The following is a 24,631-nucleotide window of genomic DNA, read 5'->3' on the forward strand; positions in this document are numbered from 1 at the left end:
TGCAAGTGGTGCCCAGACATCCGGGTAGTCAAAATGTCTATGTATTCAAAGTATAATAAAATAATTTTAAAAATAGTTTTGGGTTATGTGGGGAAGTTACCATTTTCCAATTTCTTAAATTGTCTTCATATATTTATAGGATTTTTTGGAAGTAACTTACCAGACTATCAGAGGTCAGAGATCATGATGTTCATCATGGGGAAAGTGCCTGTTTTTGGAACATCCACTCATACTTTGGATATCAGCCAACTAGGGTAAGTACTCAGACTGTAAATGAAATCATTTTTAGATTACATTTTTTTAACTCAAATGTTAGAGTTTTGAAATTTTAGTAATAAAGAGCAACAGTGTTTTCTTTGGTAGTAAATCATTAAACTATTAAATCAATGTTTAACATACATTTTGGATCATTTTACAGTTTAAAATTCTTGTATTTTTGGTCTTTTTTTATTTACAAAGTGAAGGATTTATTTGGCCTGTGCTTTGTGTGTCTTCACATATGCGTGGTAAAACTGAACATTTCCTGAAATCTTAAAACATTGTTAGTGAATCAGGAATATGATTTAGGATGTTACTGATCCCTTTTTATAGATTTGATTTGGTAATATACTTAACCCTTAGGTAACATGTTAAAATGATCTCATTATGCCTTATAAGTACATAACTGTTGGGTTGTCATAGAAAAAATTTTAAACTTTTTAAAAAAGATTTATTTTTATTTTATGTACGTGAGTACACTGTTGCTGTCACTTTCTTCAGACACACCAGAAGAAGGTATGGGATCCCTTTACAGATGGTTGTGAGCCACCATGTGGTTGCTGGGAATTGAACTCAGGACCTCTAGAAAAGCAGTCACTGAGCTATCACTCCAGTCCCGCTCTTATAACTTTTTAGGAGATGGAAATCCACATGTACAGCGTACTGTAGCCCATTGGTCCATATAGTCAATCCAGAGCTCAAAAAGCACTATCAGCTGGAGAAAGTAGGATAAGTGTGGTAGTTGAGCATGCTTCCTTAGCAAGTGGCCAAGAGTGATAGCCATAAGAGTTAATAAATAAAAAAGGGTTATTAGTGGCACAAAGGTTAAAAGCCAACTAGAGAATACTCTATTCTCAGAAAAGTTACTATAGTTCTATCTTTTTATGGGGAATAGTGTAAGAATGTGTGCAATGTGCGATGTTCAAATAGATAAAAGAAGCATTTCCATTTTCAATAAACATAACTGTCATGTTCATGGAGGACAGTTCGCATATCTGCACACTCCTGTCACTTGTCTTATATTTGGAGGATTTAATATTCATATCATCATATCAGTTTTTGTTCTTGAAGACCCAATTCAGTAACTGAATTTTTTTGTTTAAATTATTTTTATATATAATCTACTTAATTTATATGAAATTTATTTTAGTGTATGAAGTGAGTCATGGCATAAGCAATTGTAAAAATAAATAAAATCTAGCCAGTAAGAATGAAGTTTTAAAATCAGAAAAAAATGTATTTTAAGTACATAAAGTTATAAATGTAAATTAGCATTGATAACACCAATACTTTATATATTTCAGGGATTTAGGAACCAGGAGGATTCAGATAATGTTGCTGAGGTCTTTGCTCATGGTAAGGAGTTTAATAGACGTGAGGGACACATCCCTTAAATTACTGATTAGAGTGGAGTCACTGCCAGCCTCCTTCCTTCTGGCCGCAGTAAGAATCGGGCTGGCTGTTTCTGCATTTGTTCACTTGAGTACCTCTCCCTTCATCTCTGTTCTGCCATACTTCTCTCTAGTCGGTGGCATTCTGTTTGATCTTAATTATGATTAAATTTACAGAAGTCAGAAACAATTTCCATTTTATAGATAGAGATATGTACTGTGTTCAAAGGAGTTAGGTGGACAGAGTTGAGGAAGTCTAATGTCACTGAGCCAGAGACTAGAATTCAGATACGAAAATCCATGGTGCCTTCTATATACTGACCAGAAAATGGTTTATTGCTGACAGTATTTGTTGTTTTAAGTTTATAGTGGCAATAGATAACAGAAAAGGAAGTAACAGAGGTCCTCTGTATGATAAATATGCTCACTTTTCCTTTCTTAGTTTTTGAATTAAAATGTAGTTACTTAATTTTTCCCCTACCTCCAACTCCTTCTTTCCTCCTTGTCTTCAAATTCGTGGGCTCTTATTCTTCAATTATTAACCTTACATACATATGCAAGTGAATGAACAAAAGTGCAACTTACTGAATCCATTTATTGTTGCTCATATGTATACATTTCAGAGTGACAATATAGGGAGCTTGTCTCTGGTGAAGATTGCTTCTTCCTCTCTCAGCAGTCTCCAATTCCCTATAGCTCTTGGTCTAGTGGGTGTGGTCGTGTGAGATTCCCTACACCCATTTGGCTTATCAGTTGCTGTTGACTGACATGTCAAACCCTGTTTAAGTTACATTATTTTCATTTACCTCCTGGCATCCTGCTAAGGACAAACAGGGACTGGCTTTCCAACCAGAGTCTTAGAAGTTCATTTCAGAGACCTTTCTTGTGCATTTTATTATACCCTGTTTCACACTTGGGCACAAAAGACTCTTATATTGTTTCAGTTTTAATTCTCTCTCTGGTCCTTGTTATATAGGATTTTGAATCTAATTGAAGTGATGCTTATCAATCCTTTCCCATGTGTCTGTTTTATTTATTGTGTCTTAACTTTAAAATATCTCCATGTTCTGATGACATAAACACTGTTGTTTTGGTGTGCTTATAAAATTTTCTTAGATATGGCTATAATTCTTTATTCTACAAATATATTGTACAAATATAAAAATATTAAAATATCACCATGCTTCTTATTCTAATTATACCATTCAGCTTTGTGAATTCCACTGTCCATAGTTTTTAAATGTTTAATAGCATGTAAGCATATTTTCCTTCAAAATTTAAAAATGGAAAGGTTAAATATTATCCTAAGTATCAAATTGAATAACAGAATACAATTTTCCAAAATGAAAATATGTTCCTATTCCCCAGTAGTTTTGTTGGAAACAACAGTTTACAGGGTCAGATTTTGCTGTTTTCCACCTGCTTTCCCTGTAAATGTCTTCCACCCTTCCTGTGCCCTGGCTTTCTCTATGTAAGGGAGTATCAGCCTGTCTGACAGACAGCAGTCAGGACACAGTTGACAGGCACATAGTTGAGCCTGCACATGGGACCACATACCACATGTACGATGTTCATCTTAAACTTATTTCAAATACTGTTCCTGACATACTAACATCTTGTCTGCCCTACAGGTTTCTTTCATAGATTTCTTTAGGCTTATGCCTATAGTTCTGTTTCCTAAACAGAATTTTGTGAGGTGATATTTTACCTAAGGACTCATGAGAACATCATTTGTTAATTTTCCCCTTGTAATCAGGTGACGTCTGGATACAAAGCCAAGACAATTGTTACTGCACTGCCTGGGTCATTTCTGGATCCTCTATTGTCACCATCCCTCATGGAAGACTATGAGCTGAGGCAGTTAGTCTTGGAAGTGATGCACAACCTAATGGACCGCCATGACAACAGAGCGAAGCTCCGTGGCATCAGGTTAATCCACCGCCCTGGGAGGGCCTTCAGGAGTGTTTTCAGTTTTCTCAATCAGTGTGTTAGAGAGAGAGAGAGAGAGAGAGAGAGAGGAGAGAGAGAGAGAGAGTGTCTGTGTATGTGTGTCTGTGTGTGTGTGTCTGTGTGTGTGTGTGTGTTGGGGGGTATGTTTAGTTGGTGTCAAAATGATTTATTAGTTTGCTTTAATATAATGTGTTTGAGTATCATCCTCTGTGCTCTCCAGGGTCTAATATGGTGATAACTGTACACATGGAGTAAAAACTGGTTTTGCATTTGTTTTAAGCCTGTGAATAACACTATGAAGGAAAATGATGTAATTCTTAATTAAGCATGAATATCCAGGAATATCATTTCATATAAACATTCTAAATGTTTGTAGATGTGTCACCACTCAAACTTCTTAGTTCAAATAATTCTCTACAAAGTACAGGATATCAGAGCCAAATGTGCTATTCACTAAAAATGATTGATTATATTGCTTCTAGAATAATTCCAGATGTGGCTGACTTGAAGATAAAAAGAGAGAAAATCTGTAGACAAGATACAAGCTTCATGAAAAAGGTGAGGTCACCGTTAGAGTGTTAAATGTAACTGCAGTGTTTTAAATGTTTATTAGTCTGCAGCCTTAAATGAAGACATAGCATTTGGAGTAAATGTCCTCTCACTGCCAGCTCCAGCCAGCCACAGTCCCACCACAGTTCCTCACCTTTCAGAAGTGTGCATGTTAGTTTAGGAAACAATGACTATTTATTATGAAATGCAAATGCATACGCGTTGCTATTTTACTTATTTTAAAGTGAACGACCACGTAACAAAAACATCCCTTGTACCCCATTTTCTAAGTCAATATTCTTTCTCAGAGGGAATCAATGTCTGACTTCCATATATTACTATCTTGTTTTGTCAGTTTTTATATGTTGGATGAAGAGTCATAAATCATGTTATTTTATACTTAACTTGCTTTTTCAATTTAGTTGTGTTTTGGTGAAATTCATCTTGTGTATTGGTGACACCATAGATATTATAATATATGTGGTGTAAGATAATCCAGATTATGCTTTTGTTGGCTGATATTTGGATTTGTTCTGTTAGAATGCCATAAGTAACTCTGCTGCACCTACACTTGTACAAGCCTTATGCTGTGCAATTCCATTTTTCCATGGCGTCCCATATTGGGGATTCCTGAGTAATAGCTTTAAATGATACAAATGCACTAGAGAATATGAATTTGCTTGGTGCAGTCATTGCTCTTACGTGAACTACAGTGTTATACAAAATTACCTTTTCTGTATCTTTCAGAATGGGCAACAGCTATATAGGCACATATATCTGGGCTGCAAAGAAGAAGACAACGTTCAGAAAAACTATGAGCTTCTTTATACATCTCTCGCTCTGATAACTATCGAACTTGCCAATGAAGAGGTGGTTATCGACCTCATTCGATTGGCCATTGCTTTACAGGTATGCTTTCCTAACATTCCACTGAAGAAAGTAAGTATCACTTAGAGAGAGGCATGATTTCTAGTTATAGATTCAATTACAGTAAATAGAAGCTGAATATAAAATCTTTTAGCATTTGATTAAAAAGACAGTCCTTGTACTTATGCTTCCAGTCTTTTGGAAAGCATAGTCATTAGTAATTATTACATATGTGCCATTTTTTAAAAGATCTCTTTATTTTATGTATATTAGTGTTCTATTTGCATGCATACCTGCATGTCAGAAGAGACCATCAGATCCCATTATAGATGGTTTTGAGCCACAATGTGGTTGTTGGGATTTGAACTCAGGACCTCCATTAGAGCAGCCAGTGCTCTTAACCACTGAGCCTTTTCTCCAGCCCATCAACTGGCATTGTTTAGTTGGAGCTGAGTGTCCTATAATAAAAGGGCAGCATGTAATGCATTTGCACACACACCATGTGTTCATGTCGGCTATCTAGACTATCTTCAGTTTCTCAGTGGAATGAATCAGAGAATATGATGGAATGTGAGAACTTTATCTTTCTAATGTATCTGTTTTCTACTTAAGGACAGTGCAATTATCAATGAAGATAATCTGCCAATGTTTCATCGTTGTGGGATTATGGCACTGGTTGCAGCCTATCTCAACTTTGTGAGTCAAATGATAGCTGTTCCAGCATTCTGCCAGCATGTTAGCAAGGTGAGAGATTGAGAAAAGTGCTTCAGCCTGGTTTTGTATAAAAAGAGCTGATTTCTGAGTAGTAGCTGATTTCGATAGATGGATGGATGGATGGTTGGATGGATGGGTTCTGTGAAAATGTGAGGTTCTAAGTCAGAAGTACAGTTAACATTGTCATGTTTAGGTTGTTACTGTTTTTAAGGTTGTTGTTGAGTAGAGTAGAGTGCTTTCCTGTCTTCCATTGAGCCATTGTGAATCTTGTCATCTTCAGTTCTATTGTTGTTTATTTGTACATTCTGGGGTAATGTTGAATGATTAATGTGCCTCCTTGAATTATACTGTCTTTCAGCAGTGTTTAGCTTTTTTCAGTGGTCATTCCAGTTATTGACATTATTTCATATCTATTTCAGAGTCCTTAACTTAATGTAACAGAACATGCCACCACTAAAAGCCTTTGTCAAAGAACCTCATTTTTATGAGACCTTGTACATTTTGCTAAATGTAGGTTTTTGGTACATTGTAAAAGACAAAACTCATTCATTTACTTAAGACTCATTTGCATATTTGAGGTGTGTGTGTGTGTGTGTGTGTGTGTGTGTGTGTGTGTGTGTGTGTATTATTCAAGAAATCAGACCCTTTAGGGAGCCACTCTTCCCAGGGCTCTGAGCTTTGAGCAACTACTGAGCACACAGAGGGGAAAATAACTCCTGAAGAGATTTCTAAAGTAAGTCTGTATTATTTTGCTACATGCTCTGTTTCTTCCTAGTGTGTTTAAGCAAATATAACATCATTTTTCACTTCATATATTTTATTATCAGGCTTTTGATAGTTGATGACTCTTTAGTATTATGTGAAAACAAAATGAACTTAGTTGAATTCAGAGGTAGACTTAATAGTGCTTAAAGGTATTTTTCAGGGTTTTTCTTCATTATTTTGTAAATGTTCACTGCAATGCCCTAAGAAGGGAGACTTCTACTTTCAGTTTTGTTTTGTGTTTGCTTGTTTTCAGGTTATTGAAACTCGAACTATGGAAGCCCCTTATTTTCTACCAGAGCATATTTTCAGAGATAAGTGCATGTATGTGAATTCTTTATATATGAAGGAATATAGAGAGAGAATATATAGACTGGCCAGAGAGGCCAGTTTCTAATGATTGCAATGGAGTAGTTATTGTTCTATGTTCATTATTAGCCTAATTGTCTCATTTCTGTCACTTAATTCATACAACCTTTCTCTTATGTTATAAAGTACTTGTACTCTGTAGATGTAGATATGCACATAGTCCTGAAAATACCAACTTTATCCCACTTTGTAAAACATGGTAATATATTTCTTAATGGTGGCATTGTTTTGGTGTTTGTTCTCATGTGAATGAAAACTTCTCTTCAATTTTCCTGTTGAAGGTTTTTTTTGATAACATAACAAAACATAAAATTAAGGGACAGAAATAAAAGCAAATTCATGTTGTACATCCTTCCTTGTGTTACACAGGGAAAAAACTGCACCTTGATAACACTTGATGCACACTTTGGGCTTTAAGAGCAGGGGGCTCAGTACTGAAAGCAACAGCATAGGATGACAACCACAGGGGCAAGAGAGCATAGGGCCTCCTGTGCCTAGACATGGGCTTCCTGTCATCCGTGGCTCTGGGCTTTGCACTCACTCAGCTCTGTTTTCACTTTCACCCTCTATATGTAAAAAGTAAAACGAGGTTAGTGTGGTTTGTCCCTTAATGTGCAGTAATGTTCAGACAGTAGCATAGTGCCAAGGATCAGTTTACTAGTGATGCAACACTGAGAGAAGAGTCCTAACAACAGGGATTTGGTCCCTTAAAACACGTGGGCTTTCTCTAATCTCCAGGTAACTTGTACTTCTGTCTTTCAGTGTAGAAGTCTGTGCTATTTTACCTAATTTTGTTCAGGAATCAGTTTTGAATAATTGTTGTTTTGATCAACTTGACAGGCTTCCGAAATCTTTAGAGAAGCATGACAAAAATTTATATTTTCTGACCAACAAGATTGCAGAATCCCTGGGTGGAAGCGGGTACAGTGTGGAGAGGCTGTCGGTTCCTTATGTGCCACAGGTGACAGGTATGTCCAGTAAACTTTCTGCCGTGCAGGGAAGAGTCAGTGCTGATTCTAGATATCTTAGGATCTCACGGTTTCGTTTTTAAGACGCCTTTTAATTTTATGTGTGTAAGTGATGCCTACATGTGTATTTGTGCACCATGTGTGTACAGTGTTTGAGCTGTCCAGAAGAGAGCTTCGGAACCTCTGAAACTGGACGTACATATGGGTGTGACCCACCATGTGGATGCGTGGAACTGAGCTCAGGTCCTCTCAGGAGCGCTCAGTGCTTTTAACCACTACCCCTGAGCCATCTCTCCAGCCTCAATTTTTTGGTTTTGGTTTTGGTTTTGGTTTTGGTTTTGGTTTTGGTTTTTCAATACATGCTTCTGCAAGCATGTGTGTGTGTGTGTGTGTGTGTGTGTGTGTGTGTGTGTGTGTGTGTGTGTGTGCATGTGCATGCATGTCTGTGCGTGTGTGTTTGGTTTGGTTTTACTTATTCTTCAAAGCTATTTTTAAATATTTTCTGTTTTTAAGTACCACATTAGAAACTTTCTGTAAATCTCTAAAAATGTAGATGGGATGTTAACATAAGAAAATCAAGTGTTTGGTTTTACTGTTATTTTTAATCTATTATTTGTTCTTTTCTAAGTTTGTACTTAAATATTTCTTAAACACGCAAAATGAAATATTTTTTAAACAATCAGTTTCACATTTGTCATTTAAAAGACAAAAAGCAAAAGATAAAACCATAGTAGAGCACTGTAATTAAGTTTTTTGTTTTTTTAAAAGAATTTAAAAGATTAAATAATTTCACTTTGGCTTTAGCTGTCTTTTCTTCAGGCCCAAAGCCACATAAACCCAGGCGGAAATACAAAGGTAACTAAGTGTCACTCCACCTGGTGTCGCCTGCCCCCCTGTAGGGAAAGAAAGCACTCCCTGGATTTAGAAAGGAGCCCTGTGCCATGTGTGCATTTAGGTGCCTGTCATTAGCTGTAGTTCTGCTCTGTCCTTTTCCCATAGAGTACTTTCTTGTCTTTCCTTTCCCCTCTTCCCTTAACTGCAGTTTATAGTAAAAGGTCTTGTACTTGTCTCACATGCGACCTTGCTTCCTTTAGTTCCTTCTCCCTCAGAACAAGCTACAATCTCTTTCACGGTGCCTCCTTATCATGGCTTCAGAGGACTCTGAATATCTCAAGATATAATTAGTTACATGGTCAGATAGAAATCCCTAAGTACCAATAGACCTTTTCCATTTATAAAGACTGATGTGTTAAATGAGTCTCATGTGTGGACCTTGTGTCATGTAAGAGTCCTAAGAGGGATATTTTATGGCATTCTCAGTTTTACTCAGCTATTACTTTTTTTCTTGAGTAGCAGTTGTTCACTATTGATTCTAAAAATTATGTGCAGTTAAGAACAATAAAATAAAAGCAAAATGTATTTAGCATGTTGGGTAGCTTGCACCACCTATCTTCAGTGTCATATTAGCTCTATCTGTCATATTTTGTGCCTGACATTGATAGCAGCACTATGTTCATGGTCCTACTTAATCCTACAGCTCAGTGAAGAAGGTAGCATTGCCTCCTTTCCAAACTAGAACACTGAGTTGAGAGGAAGTAGTTTGATTAGCACTAAATCTAACTGTCTGTCTTTGTGCTCTTTGAAGTGCTTAGTAATTTTATTTCACTAACTTTTTAATGAGATCAAAATTGGCACACATTCAGAATGATCCATGACAGCAATGAGCAATAATCACCATCTTTGAGTTTCATGACTATGAAGCCAACTCATGCACAACTCTAAGACCTGACAGCAAGGTCAGTGGTAGAACATTTGACTGCAAAATGATCCAGATTGCAGTTTTGTTCCCATTCGGGATAACAAAAATACTAAGATATTAGCAGAAGGCCAGGCATGGTAGCATATGCTAATAACCCCAGCATCTAGAGGGCTGAGGTAGGAGGATTGCTACTTTGCAGTGCTTCTTAACTGATTAGGCTGACTGTGTGTCAGACATTGAGAGAGGTGGTAATGGAAAGATGTTAAGTGTGATTACTATCTTGAGGGATTACAACCTCATGGGGGAAGCCAGATGAACAACTTTGTAGTTCAGAGAAAGAATGATAATCTGCCTGATACTGCTGAACCACTGGTGTCTGAGCAAGTACTGGCTAACCCTGCATTGTTTCTTAGACAAGCTAGAATTTGATTTAACTAGTGAAGGCGTCACTGTATACTGCATACCACTATATGACAACTAGACAATGCTCTATCTGGAATAGTTAGTGGTAACTGTCTCATAATGCAATTAGTATATAGCTCTATGCACACAGAACCTAAAGCAAGCAAGGTGGGTAGAAGTTCTGATTCTCATAAATTCAGGTTTCAGTATTTCCTTCTTAAGTGTGGTCCTGAACCCTAAAACACAGGTGGTTGAATGACTTTGATAATATTATTCTAGCTCCATAAGAAGTTTGATCCAGTGTATAATTTGGTTTTAATATGACAGCCAGTGGGGCAATTATAGTAGTTCTTAACGGGGATAATGAGGATGTGGAGTGAAATCACAGTGCATACATCCACTGGATGGATTCCAAAGAGAATGTTGCTAAATGTTGAAGTAACTCTGTGTTACTGGTATTCTCTAAACAAAGGCATCTTTGGTACTGGTTATAAAGGTGTGTCTGGACATTGCTCTTATTAGGTAATTTGGCAGTCAGAACCTGTTATGAGCAGCTTTTTTCCATGTCTCTATCTTACACAAACATTATAATTTATGTATGTGCAGTGACACAGAAGTCTCGGGAAAATGTGCATTAGTCAGTGGGCTGTACAGCTATGTTTGTATGTCATAGCTAGGACAGAAGTCATTTACTTCAGAAAAAGTTCCCCTAGCAGGAGAATGGAAGGAAACATATATTAGAAGATTATCCTTAATAAGAGTCTAGGTAATGCAGATGAAGAAGTGATGGCACTCTGGAAAGAACAATATAGAGATAAAGATGACTTGCTAGACACAGAATTGGGATGGGGGCTTTCCAAACAAAATTGATGACTTAGAAGTTGGAGATGTTAAATTGGCATTTAGTAGAGATGGAGTTGAGTCCTGGTCAGCCTCGAGGGTATCTGTAGAGTGCCTCTCAGGTGCCTGTTACAGCCAGAGTCTTATTTGGCTAGATAGATCCTTATAGCAATGAGAGTAGAACAGGACCCAACTAGGTTCATTGTTACCATATGTCAGTGGTTATCCACACCACAGAGGAAACACGGTAAGCTATGCTTTCCAGGTGCCTCTCTCTCCTGTAGTTCCTAGTGAGAGAAGGCATTGGAAAGTACTTGTGTGGTTCTGAAAGTCAGAGAGAAAGTCAGAGAGATAACTCTCTCCTTCAGGACTGAGGCATATGGAGGATAAGCATGTGCCTTAGAGTCCTGACAGCTGTCCTGATCTGTTCCAGCAGGGGTTGAGTAAGCTGCTGATTCTATGCGTTAGGATGCACGGTGCATTTTCCTTTTTCCTTATAGGACCATGGTCATTAGCTGTTCTTGCATCCTGTCCTTTCCTATTACGATGTTTGAAAGAAACATACGGAAAACACATAGTTATGTGAAAACCTCAACCCTATATCTATAATCAAAAAAGAAAAAGCAGGACAAGATGATATCTTATTACCTCTTAGGTTTGCTGTTATCACAAAAGTAAAAGATGACAAGTGTCAAGAGTGTTTGTAAAGGAGCCTTCTACATTGACAGCTCTCATGATTAGTGATACTGTAAATTATTATAGCAACGTTGGAAAATAGGATTGAGGGTTTTTTTCTCATAAAACTGAAAACATAACTGTCATATGACCCCAGTAATCCCACTTATAAACACATGCATAATAGTTGAAATTAGTGTTTGAGCTACCTGCACACCATGTCCCCTGTAGCACTCACTGCTCACAAAAGCCAACATGCAGAAAAAGCTGAGGTATTATCATCCTGACAGTGATGTTCATATACAGTGCCAGCACTATTTGGAAAAACAAGCAGTTCTCACATATGTATCAACAAGGGTGAATCGAGGACATTGGCCTGGGGGCAGGACAAATACCAAACTACTATATAGCTACCTCCAGTCATACAGGAAGACTTATGATCTGATGTTTTATTGCAAAACATGGTTACCATTGGTAGTTATTGTGTATATTTCAAATTAGCTAAAAGAGGGATTTAAGCTGGCAAGATGACTCAGCAGGTAATTGCCCTTACTCTCAAGCCTGATAACCTGAGTTCAAGTCCTACAATCTACATGGTAGAAGGACAGAACTGGTTCTCCTTTCTGCTGTGACCTCCATGTGTGAACCAACATATAAGTGTTGTATATGTGTTTGGGCGTGCACGTGTATACATACAGACACATACACATACAAAATAAATACAAAACAAGTTTAGAATAAATTGGAGGATTTTAAATGTTCTTACTGCAAAGATATGGCTATGGTTGAGGTGGATGTTGCTGATCAGCTTTTGTACACTCTGTGCAGTCCAACATTGTACTACACCCCAGGGATAATAAACAGTTACTGTACAATCTAAACAAAATATCTTCAAAGTCGCTTTAAATATTTAGAAAGACCAACACCCCCAACTCACTTTTCTACATTTTTTTGCAGTCTAAATTAGTTATCTTAAAACTCAACATTTATTACTAAGGAATAATAGAAGAAATTAATTTTCATTTCAGATGAAGATCGCCTTTCTAGAAGAAAAAGTATTGTGGATACTGTATCTATTCAGGTGGATATTTTATCCAACAGTGTGCCTTCTGATGATGTGGTAAGTTGCTGGAAGGTTGTGGTGGAAAACTGTCTAAAGTAGTCATTATTTAAAAGAAAATTTCCCTTCACACCTGTAAGTCGAAGAAACTACAAATCTAAATTATCTCCAAGTCAACTGAATTGTTAGAAGAAATTAATATAATTTAATTTGTGTGAAGTCATTCCAACTGTCTGTCAAGTTATATAAAGTTAATACATATTGTTGGACTTTTGCATTGGCATTCTGTATGATAGAAATAGCTATGAAACAGAACCAGGTTCTCTGTGTTGTTTTGTTATGTTTTGTTTTTTGTTTTTTGTTTTACTTTAACTATGATATGTATACCCTCTTAAGCTCGCCAAGTCCTGTTTGTTTGTTTTTTTTAATTTGTGAAATATAAAATACAAAGACAGATGGAACTGTGCACCTCCCAAGAGGCCATTCTCACCTCAGAAGGTCACTTGTAAGGAAGAACTGTTTTTCCTTTTAGAGATTAGCTCTTACGAATATGACTTAAGCCATCTTAGTGAACTGATTTTTAAGCCCTGGGGGCTTGCATTGCCATCAACTGGATGCTTTCTCCTCTTTCAGTAGAACATAGAAGAGTATCCTGCCAAATTAGAGAAAGAAAAATCAGCCAGCACTCTCAGAACTTGTTTCACAAGTTGAGAGCCAATTCAGAGTTACACAGTGCTAGCCTCTCAGCTGAGCTTTCTCTTCCTGACTTGTACATTGTTTTTCTTCCTAGCTATTTCATTATTTCTCACTGATACAGTATAAAGGGTTATCCACAAAAGAAACAAGGGAACTGAGTTACCTGAATTCATACCCATACTTCTCTCAGTCCCTTGGCTTTCAGCCCTTATCAGTATATTTGTAATTACTTAGTGCTCAGGAAACAAACAGCTTAGATCTTCTTTGCTATTCAGCTCTCCATTATACAGAGTTATTTCATCTTCTCAATCACTTATTAGTAGAGTTCAAGAGCATTGAAGTGGGCTCAGGAGAAAGCTTAGTTGGTAAAGTGCTTATGCAAGTATGAGGACCTATTTTCTGAGTCCCCAGTATCCACATAAAAAGCCAAGTGCTGAGATTGGAGACAGGAAAATCCTTGAGGCTCAAGGCCAGCCAGTCTAGCCCAAAAGTCAAGCTTCAAATTTAGGGAGGAGACATTGTCTCAAAAAAAAAAAAAAAAAAAAAGGTAGACTACAGGAGATGGCAGAGTAGACAAAGCACTTACCAGGTATTCATGAAGGCTAGAGTTGGGGTCTCAGGTACCTCATGAAATGCTAACAGATGTGGCATCTACCTTAGTTTCCGCATTCAGAAGGTAAAGACGGGATCACTTGGGCAAGCTACCTAACTGGAATTGGCAAAATCAGGGTTCATGAAGAGACCCTATCACAGTATCACAGTTTAAAAGGTGGAGAGTAATCAAGGAAGATATCAGACATCAATTTTTTTGCTTTCACACCTGCATACAAGTGACTTCTACACACGTGGTATTTTGCATATACATGTGCACACACAAACATGGAGGAAAAAAGGAATAGTGCTGCTTTGATGGGCACCTGATTGGGCAGTGAGGGAATGAAGAAAGAATAGTGATGTATAGAGAAGACAAGCTAGTGTCAGTGGGAGGTCTGTATGGGAGGTCTGTATCGGGGAGCAGTCTTAGGTTGTGGTCATTTGTGAGGAGGAAGCTGCACTTGCCAGTTTTTGCACACACTGCCATTTTCCTGAGCCTGACCTAAGGAAGGCCAATTCCCAGAGGCCTGAGGGATTGGTCCTTTCTGGTAGCACACATTCACTCAGGACGTGCATTCCCTGCATACTCCCTCAAGGTTGTCCTCTGCTCCCCACACTGAAGGTAGGTAGAAGAGCATTCAGAGAAGACATCCCAGCACCAACTTTGGCCGAAGCATCCTGTACTCTCCAGCAGTGTGCACACATATATGCATGCACACAGGGTACTTCAGAGGCCAAACCATCCTGCTCAAATCTACCTCTTTCTTCAAAGCCACTATAGTGTATACACTTCTATTATAAAGAGGTATCCTGCTAGCTCTTTTAATGAGTTTGCATTTCACTTGTTACTTTTTCAGTGAGGAAATTTATTCAGAGCCTTGGCTTCTAGGCTTAATTTTAATTAGGAACATGGTGTATTTTAATGGTTGTGCTTTTGATTACCTTTTTGTTTGTTTGTTTGGCATTTGAGACTATTGTAAACAGTCTGTTTTAATAAAATAAACTGAATAATATTTACATGAAGACATAGGAGGGAAGATTCTCCGTGAATTTTACATTAAAAGTTTATTAAGACATTAACTTTTCAAAGACAGTGTACTGTTTTAAGTCCTCAGTTATGTACATCAAACACTGGATGTCTGATAAGTACAGTTTAGTGTCACATTTACTTAAGCACATTTGAGTTTTAAACTTACTGGCCTCATTGGAATATGCTTTTATACATTAGTAATGATTATTCAAATGCCAAAAGAACTGACAGAATTGCTTTGTGGGCAAAAGTAAGTAGCTTATAGCGAGGACAGGATAATCATATCAGTTAGCTGTTTTCAGTTACTGGTAAATATTTATTTCGCATTGATGAGTAAAAGTTAATATACCAAGAATACCAGCCTTCTAACTTTTTCCATGTTCTTTGTCCTATACTATATATAGGTTTTTTGTTTTTAATCTGAAGTTATTTAGCCCAGTCTAAGAAGAGTGAGTTTTGTTTACTTCATTAAAATGCTAGTGCTAGTGCTTCTAGTACAAATGATTAGCCAGAGCCTAATCTTGTATATCTGCTCCAAATATCTAGAACGCAACTGAAGATTCCAAAGTTTAATCTGACTTCAACTGTAGCTGTGGCCCTCAGTAACAAAGCTGAGGTAGTGGGACTCTTGCTGCCTGACTTCCAGCTAAAGCCTTTATTAAGAGACGCTAAGGTGCAGAACACGAAGTCTTGCTTTTCTTAGTCTTGCTGCCTTAGACTTAGCAAAAGACGCTCATGAGCTAAAATTAGGGATGACCAAAGTGCCAGGCAAGTACTCATGTATCATATCATTGCTTAACTTTTATTCAGAAATACTATAGTAATGATTTATTACTCATTGTGAAATGTTTAATACCTCATAAAGTACCACTCTTTCAACCACAAAAGTACTAACTTTTAAAAATCATAAAACATTTAACTTTATAGTTTGTACATATTTCAAAGCAAGAAATATTTAAGAGCCCAAACTAAAGGGTATTCATAGGAAATTAAAAAAAGAATAAAAAACAAAAACAAAAACAAAGAAAAACCTGATGGTTGACCTCAGAAAACCCAGAATATGCTTGTTTTACAGTAAACACTTCTCAATATAGTCCTTGAAAGCTTCATTTTTTTTTTTAATGTGTGTGAATGTTTTGCCTGCATGTATGAGGCCAGGAGAGGGTCCTGAGTCCACTAGAGCAGGAGTTAAGGGCAGATGTGAGCCAGTTTATGAGTGCTGGAAACCAAACTGATCCTGTGCAAAAGCAGCAAAGAGAAGCAAATGCTCTCAACCACTGGCCATCTCTGCAGACCATTCTTATAACCATTTAAAATTTTAGGTTATTCGATGCTTGATTTTTGTACACTATCTGTAGTACTAAAATTATAAAGGTTCTTTACTGATCACTTCTTATTTACCACTTAGCTAAAAGTGTATTTGTAATCTTGGCTTTGATTACTTCAAAGGGTCCTCTCACCAAACACAGTTCAGTCGCTGGGTGTCTTATGGGCCTTTGTATACACTGGAGTCTGTGCCTCATCCAAAGGTACCGAGGTGCTGCCTACTGTGCCAGGAAGATACCCTTCTTTGTATCCAGTCAGGAATCCACTGCAGTAGGCCATTTTTATGGCTAGTGAAGAAGTCCAGAGCCTTTCTATTTGGAATATAATCTCAGATCAAGCCAATCAAAAGAAGGAAAAAATAATTGTGAAAATATGTAGCTGACTTGTACTTTGGTAGAATGTTAGTTGTAATTATACCCACTTGTCTTGACTCTGTTCTGCTTACACTCTTTCTAGGTTAGCAACACTGAAGAAATCACTTTTGAAGCACTGAAGAAAGCAATTGGTGAGCTGTAGCATCGTTAGCTCTCCTGAACGCATCTCTGCTTTGGAGATGTTTTAGAAGACACGATATGAAAGAGAAAAAAGGAAAAATACTGTTGGTCTCTATATAAATTATATTAGATCATTTATTTAAATACATTGCTTAAGATTTCTAAATTGTCTAATATATATGGACACATAAGCAAGCAAGGTAGACATTACTTTAATAGACTTTGTCTAAATCATCATGGCCTTAAGATTTAAAAGAAAAAACAAACAAACAAACAAAAAACCCCTTATGTTCTCAGGGGACTTTATATTGACTATAAATGAGCCAGCTGTATTTTAGTTCTGTAGTCATTGGGATCAATATGCAGTTTAACAAATACTTAGCACCTCATGTGTATCAAGGGCAGCATAGTTCTGCATAAAAGAGTTAATTCAAAAAAGCCCTAATAGCCCTTTGATTTGTAGTAAGTTATTTTCTCTTGTATATGTCAGTATATATGGGTGTTGGTGTGGATGTGTGGGTGTGTGTAGGTATGTGTGTGTGTGTTTATCCATATTTACGTGTGTCTGGTATGTTTATACATTTGTATATGTATGTATTTGGTAGGAGATGCAGGAATTACTTGAAAGTAGGGTGTAGAACTTTAACTCTTTCTTAGATTTAACTCTTTTCCCCAAAAATTTGTGTCTAATATTAAGTGAAACATTTAAGGAATGTTACCCATTTTGCATTTTCCCAAATAAAGGTAGCCCTTTAATCATTCTTATTTGTGGGTTTATAGATCATTGGCTCTCATGGTCTTTGGTGGGATTTTGTGACACTCTTTAACTGGCCCTCATATAGATACCAATGGAATGGAAGAACAGGAAAAGGAAAAGAGACGTCTTGTGATAGAGAAGTTCCAGAAAGCACCATTTGAAGAAATAGCAGCACAGTGTGAATCCAAAGTGAGTGACTCTGTGGGGAATGGCTCTTTGGAGCTCATTCTGGTCACTGGGTGGCAGGACCCCAGCTTTAAGGCACATGTCGCACCTCCAGCCTCGCAGGCAGAGGTGGTAAACCTAAAGAATGGGTTCCTGTGATGAGAGGGTGGAAGCAGCAGCTCCTCAGCTGGGTGTTAATGGCCGTCATTGCTTTGGTGTTCTGTTTTGTTTCCAGTGGATTTCAGTGATTTGCAGCTTGTGTCTATAGAACTTGAAAGGTGTGGGGATGGGGAAAAGACCAACATTAAATTCCAATAGATATTGCAGATTAAAGCATTAAATCAGCCTCATAGTTACAGCTGTGCTTTGTCTACTGGGTGTCTGGAAAACAGTAAATTTTTTTAACTTTTTTTTTCCTTTACAGGCAAATTTGCTTCATGATAGACTTGCTCAAATATTGGAGCTCACCATACGGTAAGGGTTTGTTAGCATAGCAGTTAACAACACAGAGACAATTAGAAGCTGTGCATGGCTGTTTGTGTTTCATAACTGCTTTGCATTAACTTTAAACAAGATCTGACTGGCAACCCTTTGTCTCTGTTTATGGGGGGGGGAGACTGAACAATTTCTTGTTCAATCATTTCCTGACATTCCTAGGTTTCTCTTTTAGACCACCCTTTCCTCCGTGAGGACCCTAAAATCTGGTTGATTTGGAAGACCCACATTCTAGTGTTCCTTTTAACTAGGATGTCATTTGTATTTTACCTATCTATCTCTAGTTTAATGTGATCCCTTCTATCTAGAGCAGTAGTACTGCCACCAGTATGGATGGGTCATTTCAGTCACTGGCTTTCCTTGAGCTTTCCTATGTCCTTTCAAGTTATTGTGAGAATTATTCTCTGAGGTTTGCAATATATCACCACGGTTGGTCATTCTGAGTCTGGCTCTCCTGAAGTAATTCGGCCTGAGAAGGAGGAAAAGGCTCTCTGTACCCCTGCAGAGGAGCAGCAGCCACATGGTCTTACATGACATCAGTGTGGAAGTTGGCCTTTGGGTAAGGTAGAGGATACACGTGGAGCCTTGCTTCTGAAATTTTTTACCTTAGCCACATCTTTCATCTTTTGACTTGACTAAAACCCAACCCCACCCCACTCCCTCTCTCTTTCTCTCAAGTCTATATCTTAGGCCTGGGAGATACTCATCTACTTGTTTTTATTCTGCAGTTTCTTGCTTTCACATGTAAGACAAGTTTTTTGTCAATATCACACATTTCTCACTGTTTTCATGTTGCTAAGGAGAGAATTGCTCATTTACACAAGTTCAGAAGAGAGATGACTAAAATATAAGATGTGCGATAGACTTTCTTTTCAAAGAAAAATGCCAAATAAGGAATATTTAAAACTGTCTGTTAGTTAAAATTCCAAATACCTACTGTGTACTTGGCCTTAGGCTGTACACATTATGTCAGTTTTTTCTGCTGTCAGCACAGCCTGAAATGTAAGTTAATGCTGCATCTCAGTTTACAGACGAAGACACCAGAACTAGACAAGTAACATAACGTGCTGGCGATGTACTTAGAGACAAGTAGAATCCAAAACCTGGGTTCTCAGGTGGACTAGGGATCACCTAGTTAACTTGGGTCACATTTCTCTGGGTTAAAAATGTTAACACCATTCTAGTTTTTTTTCTTCTTGATTTCATGAATTCCTCTGAGCTTGAACACTTGGTGGTAGTTAATATTCAGCAATACTTGGAGCGTGCCAGACACAGTGCTGGGTGCACTATTTCAGTAGCAGCCCATTCACAGCTGCCTCTTTGGAAGATGTTCTGGGACAGCCTGTGTGATACACAGAGGCTAAAGCACAGTGGTGCACTGTAGGTTTCAGGCCTGTCTGTAGTTTCTCCTGTTTATCTGATCAGCCAGAGATAAGAGTTTGTGCCCTGCAAAAGTGAAGCGGAACCATGTTATACCCAGTCCATGGCTTGGATACAGAGGAGATAAAGGAGAAGCACGAAGTAATTGTAAAATGAGCAGCAGCAGCAGCAGCAGCAGCAGCAGCCGATATGGCAGTCGTGTAACACGAGGCTCAGTTGCCCTCACTCTTGTTTCCTACCTTTGTTTACTGACTCTCGCTCTCTTTACACAATCATAATCATAAACCTTAACATTCTATCTCAAGTATTAAAGCATTATAATAGATAAAATGCAAATGCAGAAATGATGTACAAGATTTAAATAGTGTCAGTAGCTTTCATGGCCCCTAAGGGCAGCAGAGGCTTCCTGATAGGGCTTTCCCCTTCCACCGGCACATGCTCATTCTCATATCCGGTCATCAGTAGCTGCCCGACCTCGCTCAGAAATTCCTGTTACTTCTTTAACAATAATGAATGTCCATGCTTAGGTTTATTTGTGTGTATACATATGTCAGTTTTTATTAAATAACACACTTAAGATATGTGCATTTCACTGAAAATGATCCATTGCTAAAATGTCAAAAGGTGTTACAAATATTAGAACCCTCTCAAATTTATTTGCTAGAACAGTATATCATGGAAATAGGAAAAAAAAACACAGCTGTATAATATAGTTCAATGTAGTTCAGAATTAAAGATAATAATATGAAGCTAATACTTATACAAATTATTAATTAGTAAAAACTTCATAACCATAGGATGCTAATTAGCACTATGAAATCACATAATTCTGAGTTATACTTAATATTTATATACAGAAACCTCATACTTTGTCCTTTTTTTAAACATTTATTTACTGTTTTAGACTTGACTTTGCCCACACAGTGCCGCAGCTGGCCTCACACCTCCGCTGCATCAAGCCCTTCAGTTAAAGAACCTTTCCTTGCTGCTTGCAGGCAATAGTCGAGTGCCTGTACCTGCTGATGGCTCCATGTTCTTATTTTACAGGCCTCCTCCCAGTCCATCTGGAACATTGACTGTTACTTCTGGGCATGCCCAATACCAGTCCGTCCCGGTCTATGAGATGAAGTTTCCAGATCTGTGTGTATATTAACTGGCTCATGAAGACTACAGCATTTAAAAAGGATCTTAAAACCTGAAAAACAGGGCCAAGACGAGTTTCAGGATTTGCATAAGGCTTACTGGAATGTCCTGAAGTGTTATGGGACTTGTCTCTACCAACACTTGTCATGCTGTATTAGAGGTTTAGGGCCCCTGATTTAGTACCTCTGGAGATAAGCTTATACCACATTAATTTGTTTCGAGGTTCCTGTTAGATTTAAGACTGAACATGTATTGCTTTCACATTATGCTCTTGTTTAATAGTATATTTTAAACTTTGCACAAACATGATTTTAAAAAATGATTGAAAAATGTATTAAGTGTCTGCTCCACTGCTTAAAAATGGATTGCTTTTATTTTCTTTTCTTCAAAAGTAAATATATTCCTAATTTTAGGGTTGCAAATTCTCTCGTGCTTTCTCAATCCATGCTTCAGATGGACTGTGTAGGCATCCCGTCAGTCCTCCATAGTAACATGCGGCAGGCATTCCTAGGGAGCCCGTGTAGACTGTGTAGACATCCCATCAGTCCTCCATAGTAACATGCGGCAGGCATTCCTAGGGTGCCCGTGTAGACTGTGTAGGCATCCCGTCAGTCCTCCATAGTAACATGTGGCAGGCATCCCTGGGGTGCCCGTGATAGAAAATATCTCGTGGATAGCATTCCACCCAGGTTCCCATCTGGAACTGGTCTTGTGATACTATGTTTTCTGCTTCAAGTTGAGCTCTTGAGCCCCTTAAAGCTCACTCTTGGAGTGGGAAAAAGGTAAAGTGTTTTTCATATATAATGTGTTAGTTTACAGACTGCGCTTTGAAACTATAGTTGTATTTTCCTGTGATTCCATTAAATGAAATATATATTTACTATAGAAAAGAAAGACATTTAAAACAGCTACCTGTTCACCTGTGCAGAGTCCATAAATTTCAGTTTCTTAATGAATTAATTTACATTTTATATTGACGTTTTAAGTCTTCATTGTACAAAAATTCTCCCAGTGAATCTTTTAATTTGTAAGAGTTGAACCAAAACTTATATACATCTCTATGAAGATTAGTTATATACTTCAAAATAGTCTGTGTGTTCTTGCTACGTTGTGTGAGTGTAAGCTGCCTGTCACTTGTGAGACTTGTAAGACTACAAGGGCAGTATGTACTGCACATGCTAGCGACACCACCGCATGCTAAACAGAAGAATTCTGCAGTTAGAAAATTCTCCTAGCACAGTTTTGTGGAATCACTTTGTATAACTCTACCTTTTCAAATTCAGTTTCTTTTTACATAAAACAGTATTCCTGTCAAAAAGTATAGATCAAAAATAATTCAGTTTTAGTTTTGTTTTTGTTTGAAGAAACGAGATAAAATATAGGGTGTTTTATCAGTGTGTTTTTTGGTTATTTGGGCATCATTAGTAGAAAAAGGGAAAAAAAAAAGAAAGAAAAAGAAAAAAGAAAGAGACCAGGCATGCCCAAAGCTCTGAATATTTACAGCCAAGTAGACCATCTTGAAGAGGGGTCCATTTGCTATCACCTCTGACAGGACAGCCCAGGCTGCTGACCAAGTGCAGATCTACCAGACCTTGTTCTCAAGAGGGACACCGCAGCTGCCACTGGAAGGCCAGTGCTCTGCTCCAGCTCTCACTGTACTTCCCTCACACCGGGAATATGTTGCCAGTTATGAAAAACCTAATGCACTTTTGTTTCCCTTTTTTCTTCTTCATTTTAAAAGAAGGATATTATTTTTTGATTGCATTTAAAATCTAGACAGGGGGACATGCAAAAACAATCATCATCCACTTGGATGTCATTTTATAAATTAACACTGTGTGCTTTTGTATGGAAAAATATATAATTTAATAGTATAAGAAAAGATATATATTCACTGGCATTCATGCAGAACACAAACTTTGCTGTACACATTTTGTGTTTCTTAGTGGTTTAAAATGGCATGCTTTGCATGCAAAGGAAAACCATTGCAATTAGTCTTTTATTATACCTGTATCTTGGGTTTTATAAACTGCTGGCTTGAGTTTTGTTGCTCTTAAACCACAGTACATGTCTGGATATCTTAGGTCCAACAGACTGAACTAGTTTTGTTGACAAGGGTTCCCAAGCAATGGATGTTTGTCTGTCTGATTCTTCCACATTTACAGGAATCACATTTGGGCGCGTGTGCAAGCTATGCTGTAGCTAGTTCAGGTACTGAATCTTTAGGACTTGCAGAAGTTCATTTTGGCAGGTACATGATACTCAAAGCATTTATCATTCTCCTTGCTGTATACAGTTGATTATATTCTTTTGTGTGACACCAAGCTGTTAATTTAAACATTCCTCCTACGCTAGTGTCTAGGAATTTTACCTGAACTCTCATACTCATTCTCTCTCATTTCCTTTTTCCTCCCCCTGGTCCTCTCAGTTCCCTCCAACCTCCTGTAGAACTCATTATCCTTTAGAGTAATACCACCCTTAACCAGCAGTTTAACTCCCCACTCCCTCAAAGGGGATTCATTTGTCTCACTAATGCTTATATGTATACACATATAACATTACTGTATTACTGTAACAAAGTATGTTTTTTAAGTGTAAATTTTCATTGTGCAATCATATGTAAGCAATAAAACAAATAGAAAAATAACATCACTTGTGTATAAGTACATTTTTATTATAGCATTATGTATGTCGAAATAAGTTTCTTCAACAATCAAATTACTCAGGTGGATTCTTTTCCACATATATGAGAGACACTAGAACCATAACTTATGAGCTTGAAGAAAGCCTAGATTAAGCCTATTGGTTGCCTCATCTAGGAAAGGCTAAAGGCATGCATGTAAATTTTCTGTAGATGGCCTACCACATTAGCATGCAATGGGTAAGCTCTGTATTGTAGAACCTTCAAAGATTTCATCCCAGGATTGCTTCTTACTATTGATATGCCTTTGCTGTCACTATTACATAGTCTAATGGTTCCTGGGCATTAGCCCACCCTATTGGACAAATTTCCTGCAGATCAAAATAAAGATGAATTTTCATGAATTAACACTGTTTAGATAAATTAATGATTTTATAAAATTCCTGATTTGATTCACAAAATTTTAGGAAGAAATTTTTAAGAGATGGTTTTAGTTGGTTTGCTAGAAAAATAAAGTTAGAACCAAAAATAGAATATGCCCATTCCTCATGAATATTAACTAAAGATTACTTAATAAAGAATACAGTGAAGCTTTTACAATTTCACTAAAAAGAGAATTAGGCTTGTGACAAATTTGTGATCAGGGGAAAACATTCTAGATCCGGTCCTAGGATGAAGCCACAGGTGTGCACTATGGTAAAGCAAGGCCATGTGAAACTGTTGCTTTGAACTTATAATGAACTTACAAAGTGAAACACTACTTTGAATATAACATTCTTCTGTAACTTCCTGGTTCACAAATAGTTAGCAAGTCCAAGCCTCTCACTTGGCCAGTGAGAAGTCCTTAAGCAACAGGAAAAAAGATACTAATGTTTATTAGCATAAAGTAATAGTAGTTACAGAGAAAAGAAACTAGCACTTATTTGCATGGAACAGTAAGAAAGAGTTAGGTTTCCAGGGACTATCAGCCTTTGGCTCCCAGAACAGTAAGAGATGGTTATAAGGCCATAGATCATCCATCTTTTCCTTTGTCCAACTCTTATGTCCTACCTCAGTGCTTATGATGCCTTTGAAATTTCAGGAAGATCCCTGGTACTTCATAGTTGCCACGTCCTTTTTAACCCTGGTGAATTTTTCTCACTACACTTCCTTGCCCAATAAATTACAGAGAGCTCAACAGAAGCAACTGTTGTCTAGTAGTTTATGCCACCCCAAGCTTAAGTCTTCCCTGCAGAACTACCCTGCAGTTGTAGTTCATGGGCCTCTTGGATTAGCCACTGTAGCACAGTGACATGAGCTTGGGTTCTGGTTCAAATCTAACCCAAGCTCCTGGCTAAACAGTCATA

At 37.6% G+C, this 24,631-nt stretch overlaps 1 protein-coding gene across 2 annotated transcripts in view; it reads left to right on the forward strand.

The window, feature by feature from the left end:
- Nucleotides 1-23,297, forward strand: part of Efr3a (EFR3 homolog A) — an 80,691-nt gene extending 57,394 nt beyond the window's left edge. Inside the window, exons 11-23 of one of the 2 annotated variants that reach the window (NM_001130564.1) lie at nt 140-254; nt 1,563-1,614; nt 3,406-3,578; nt 4,082-4,157; nt 4,896-5,057; nt 5,628-5,759; nt 6,748-6,815; nt 7,701-7,828; nt 12,533-12,624; nt 16,667-16,715; nt 17,547-17,650; nt 18,051-18,100; nt 20,549-23,297. In NM_001130564.1, coding sequence (NP_001124036.1) covers nt 140-254; nt 1,563-1,614; nt 3,406-3,578; nt 4,082-4,157; nt 4,896-5,057; nt 5,628-5,759; nt 6,748-6,815; nt 7,701-7,828; nt 12,533-12,624; nt 16,667-16,715; nt 17,547-17,650; nt 18,051-18,100; nt 20,549-20,654 — 1,307 coding nt within the window. In that variant the 3' untranslated portion in view covers nt 20,655-23,297. Of the gene's footprint in view, nt 1-139; nt 255-1,562; nt 1,615-3,405; nt 3,579-4,081; nt 4,158-4,895; nt 5,058-5,627; nt 5,760-6,747; nt 6,816-7,700; nt 7,829-12,532; nt 12,625-15,430; nt 16,716-17,546; nt 17,651-18,050; nt 18,101-20,548 lie in introns of those variants that run through there. The other variant, XM_039079526.2, reaches the window with a different exon arrangement.
- The last annotated feature ends 1,334 nt before the right edge of the window (nt 23,298-24,631 follow it).

Source organism: Rattus norvegicus, chromosome 7 (genome assembly GCF_036323735.1).
Source record: "Rattus norvegicus strain BN/NHsdMcwi chromosome 7, GRCr8, whole genome shotgun sequence".
Lineage (NCBI taxonomy): Eukaryota > Metazoa > Chordata > Mammalia > Rodentia > Muridae > Rattus > Rattus norvegicus.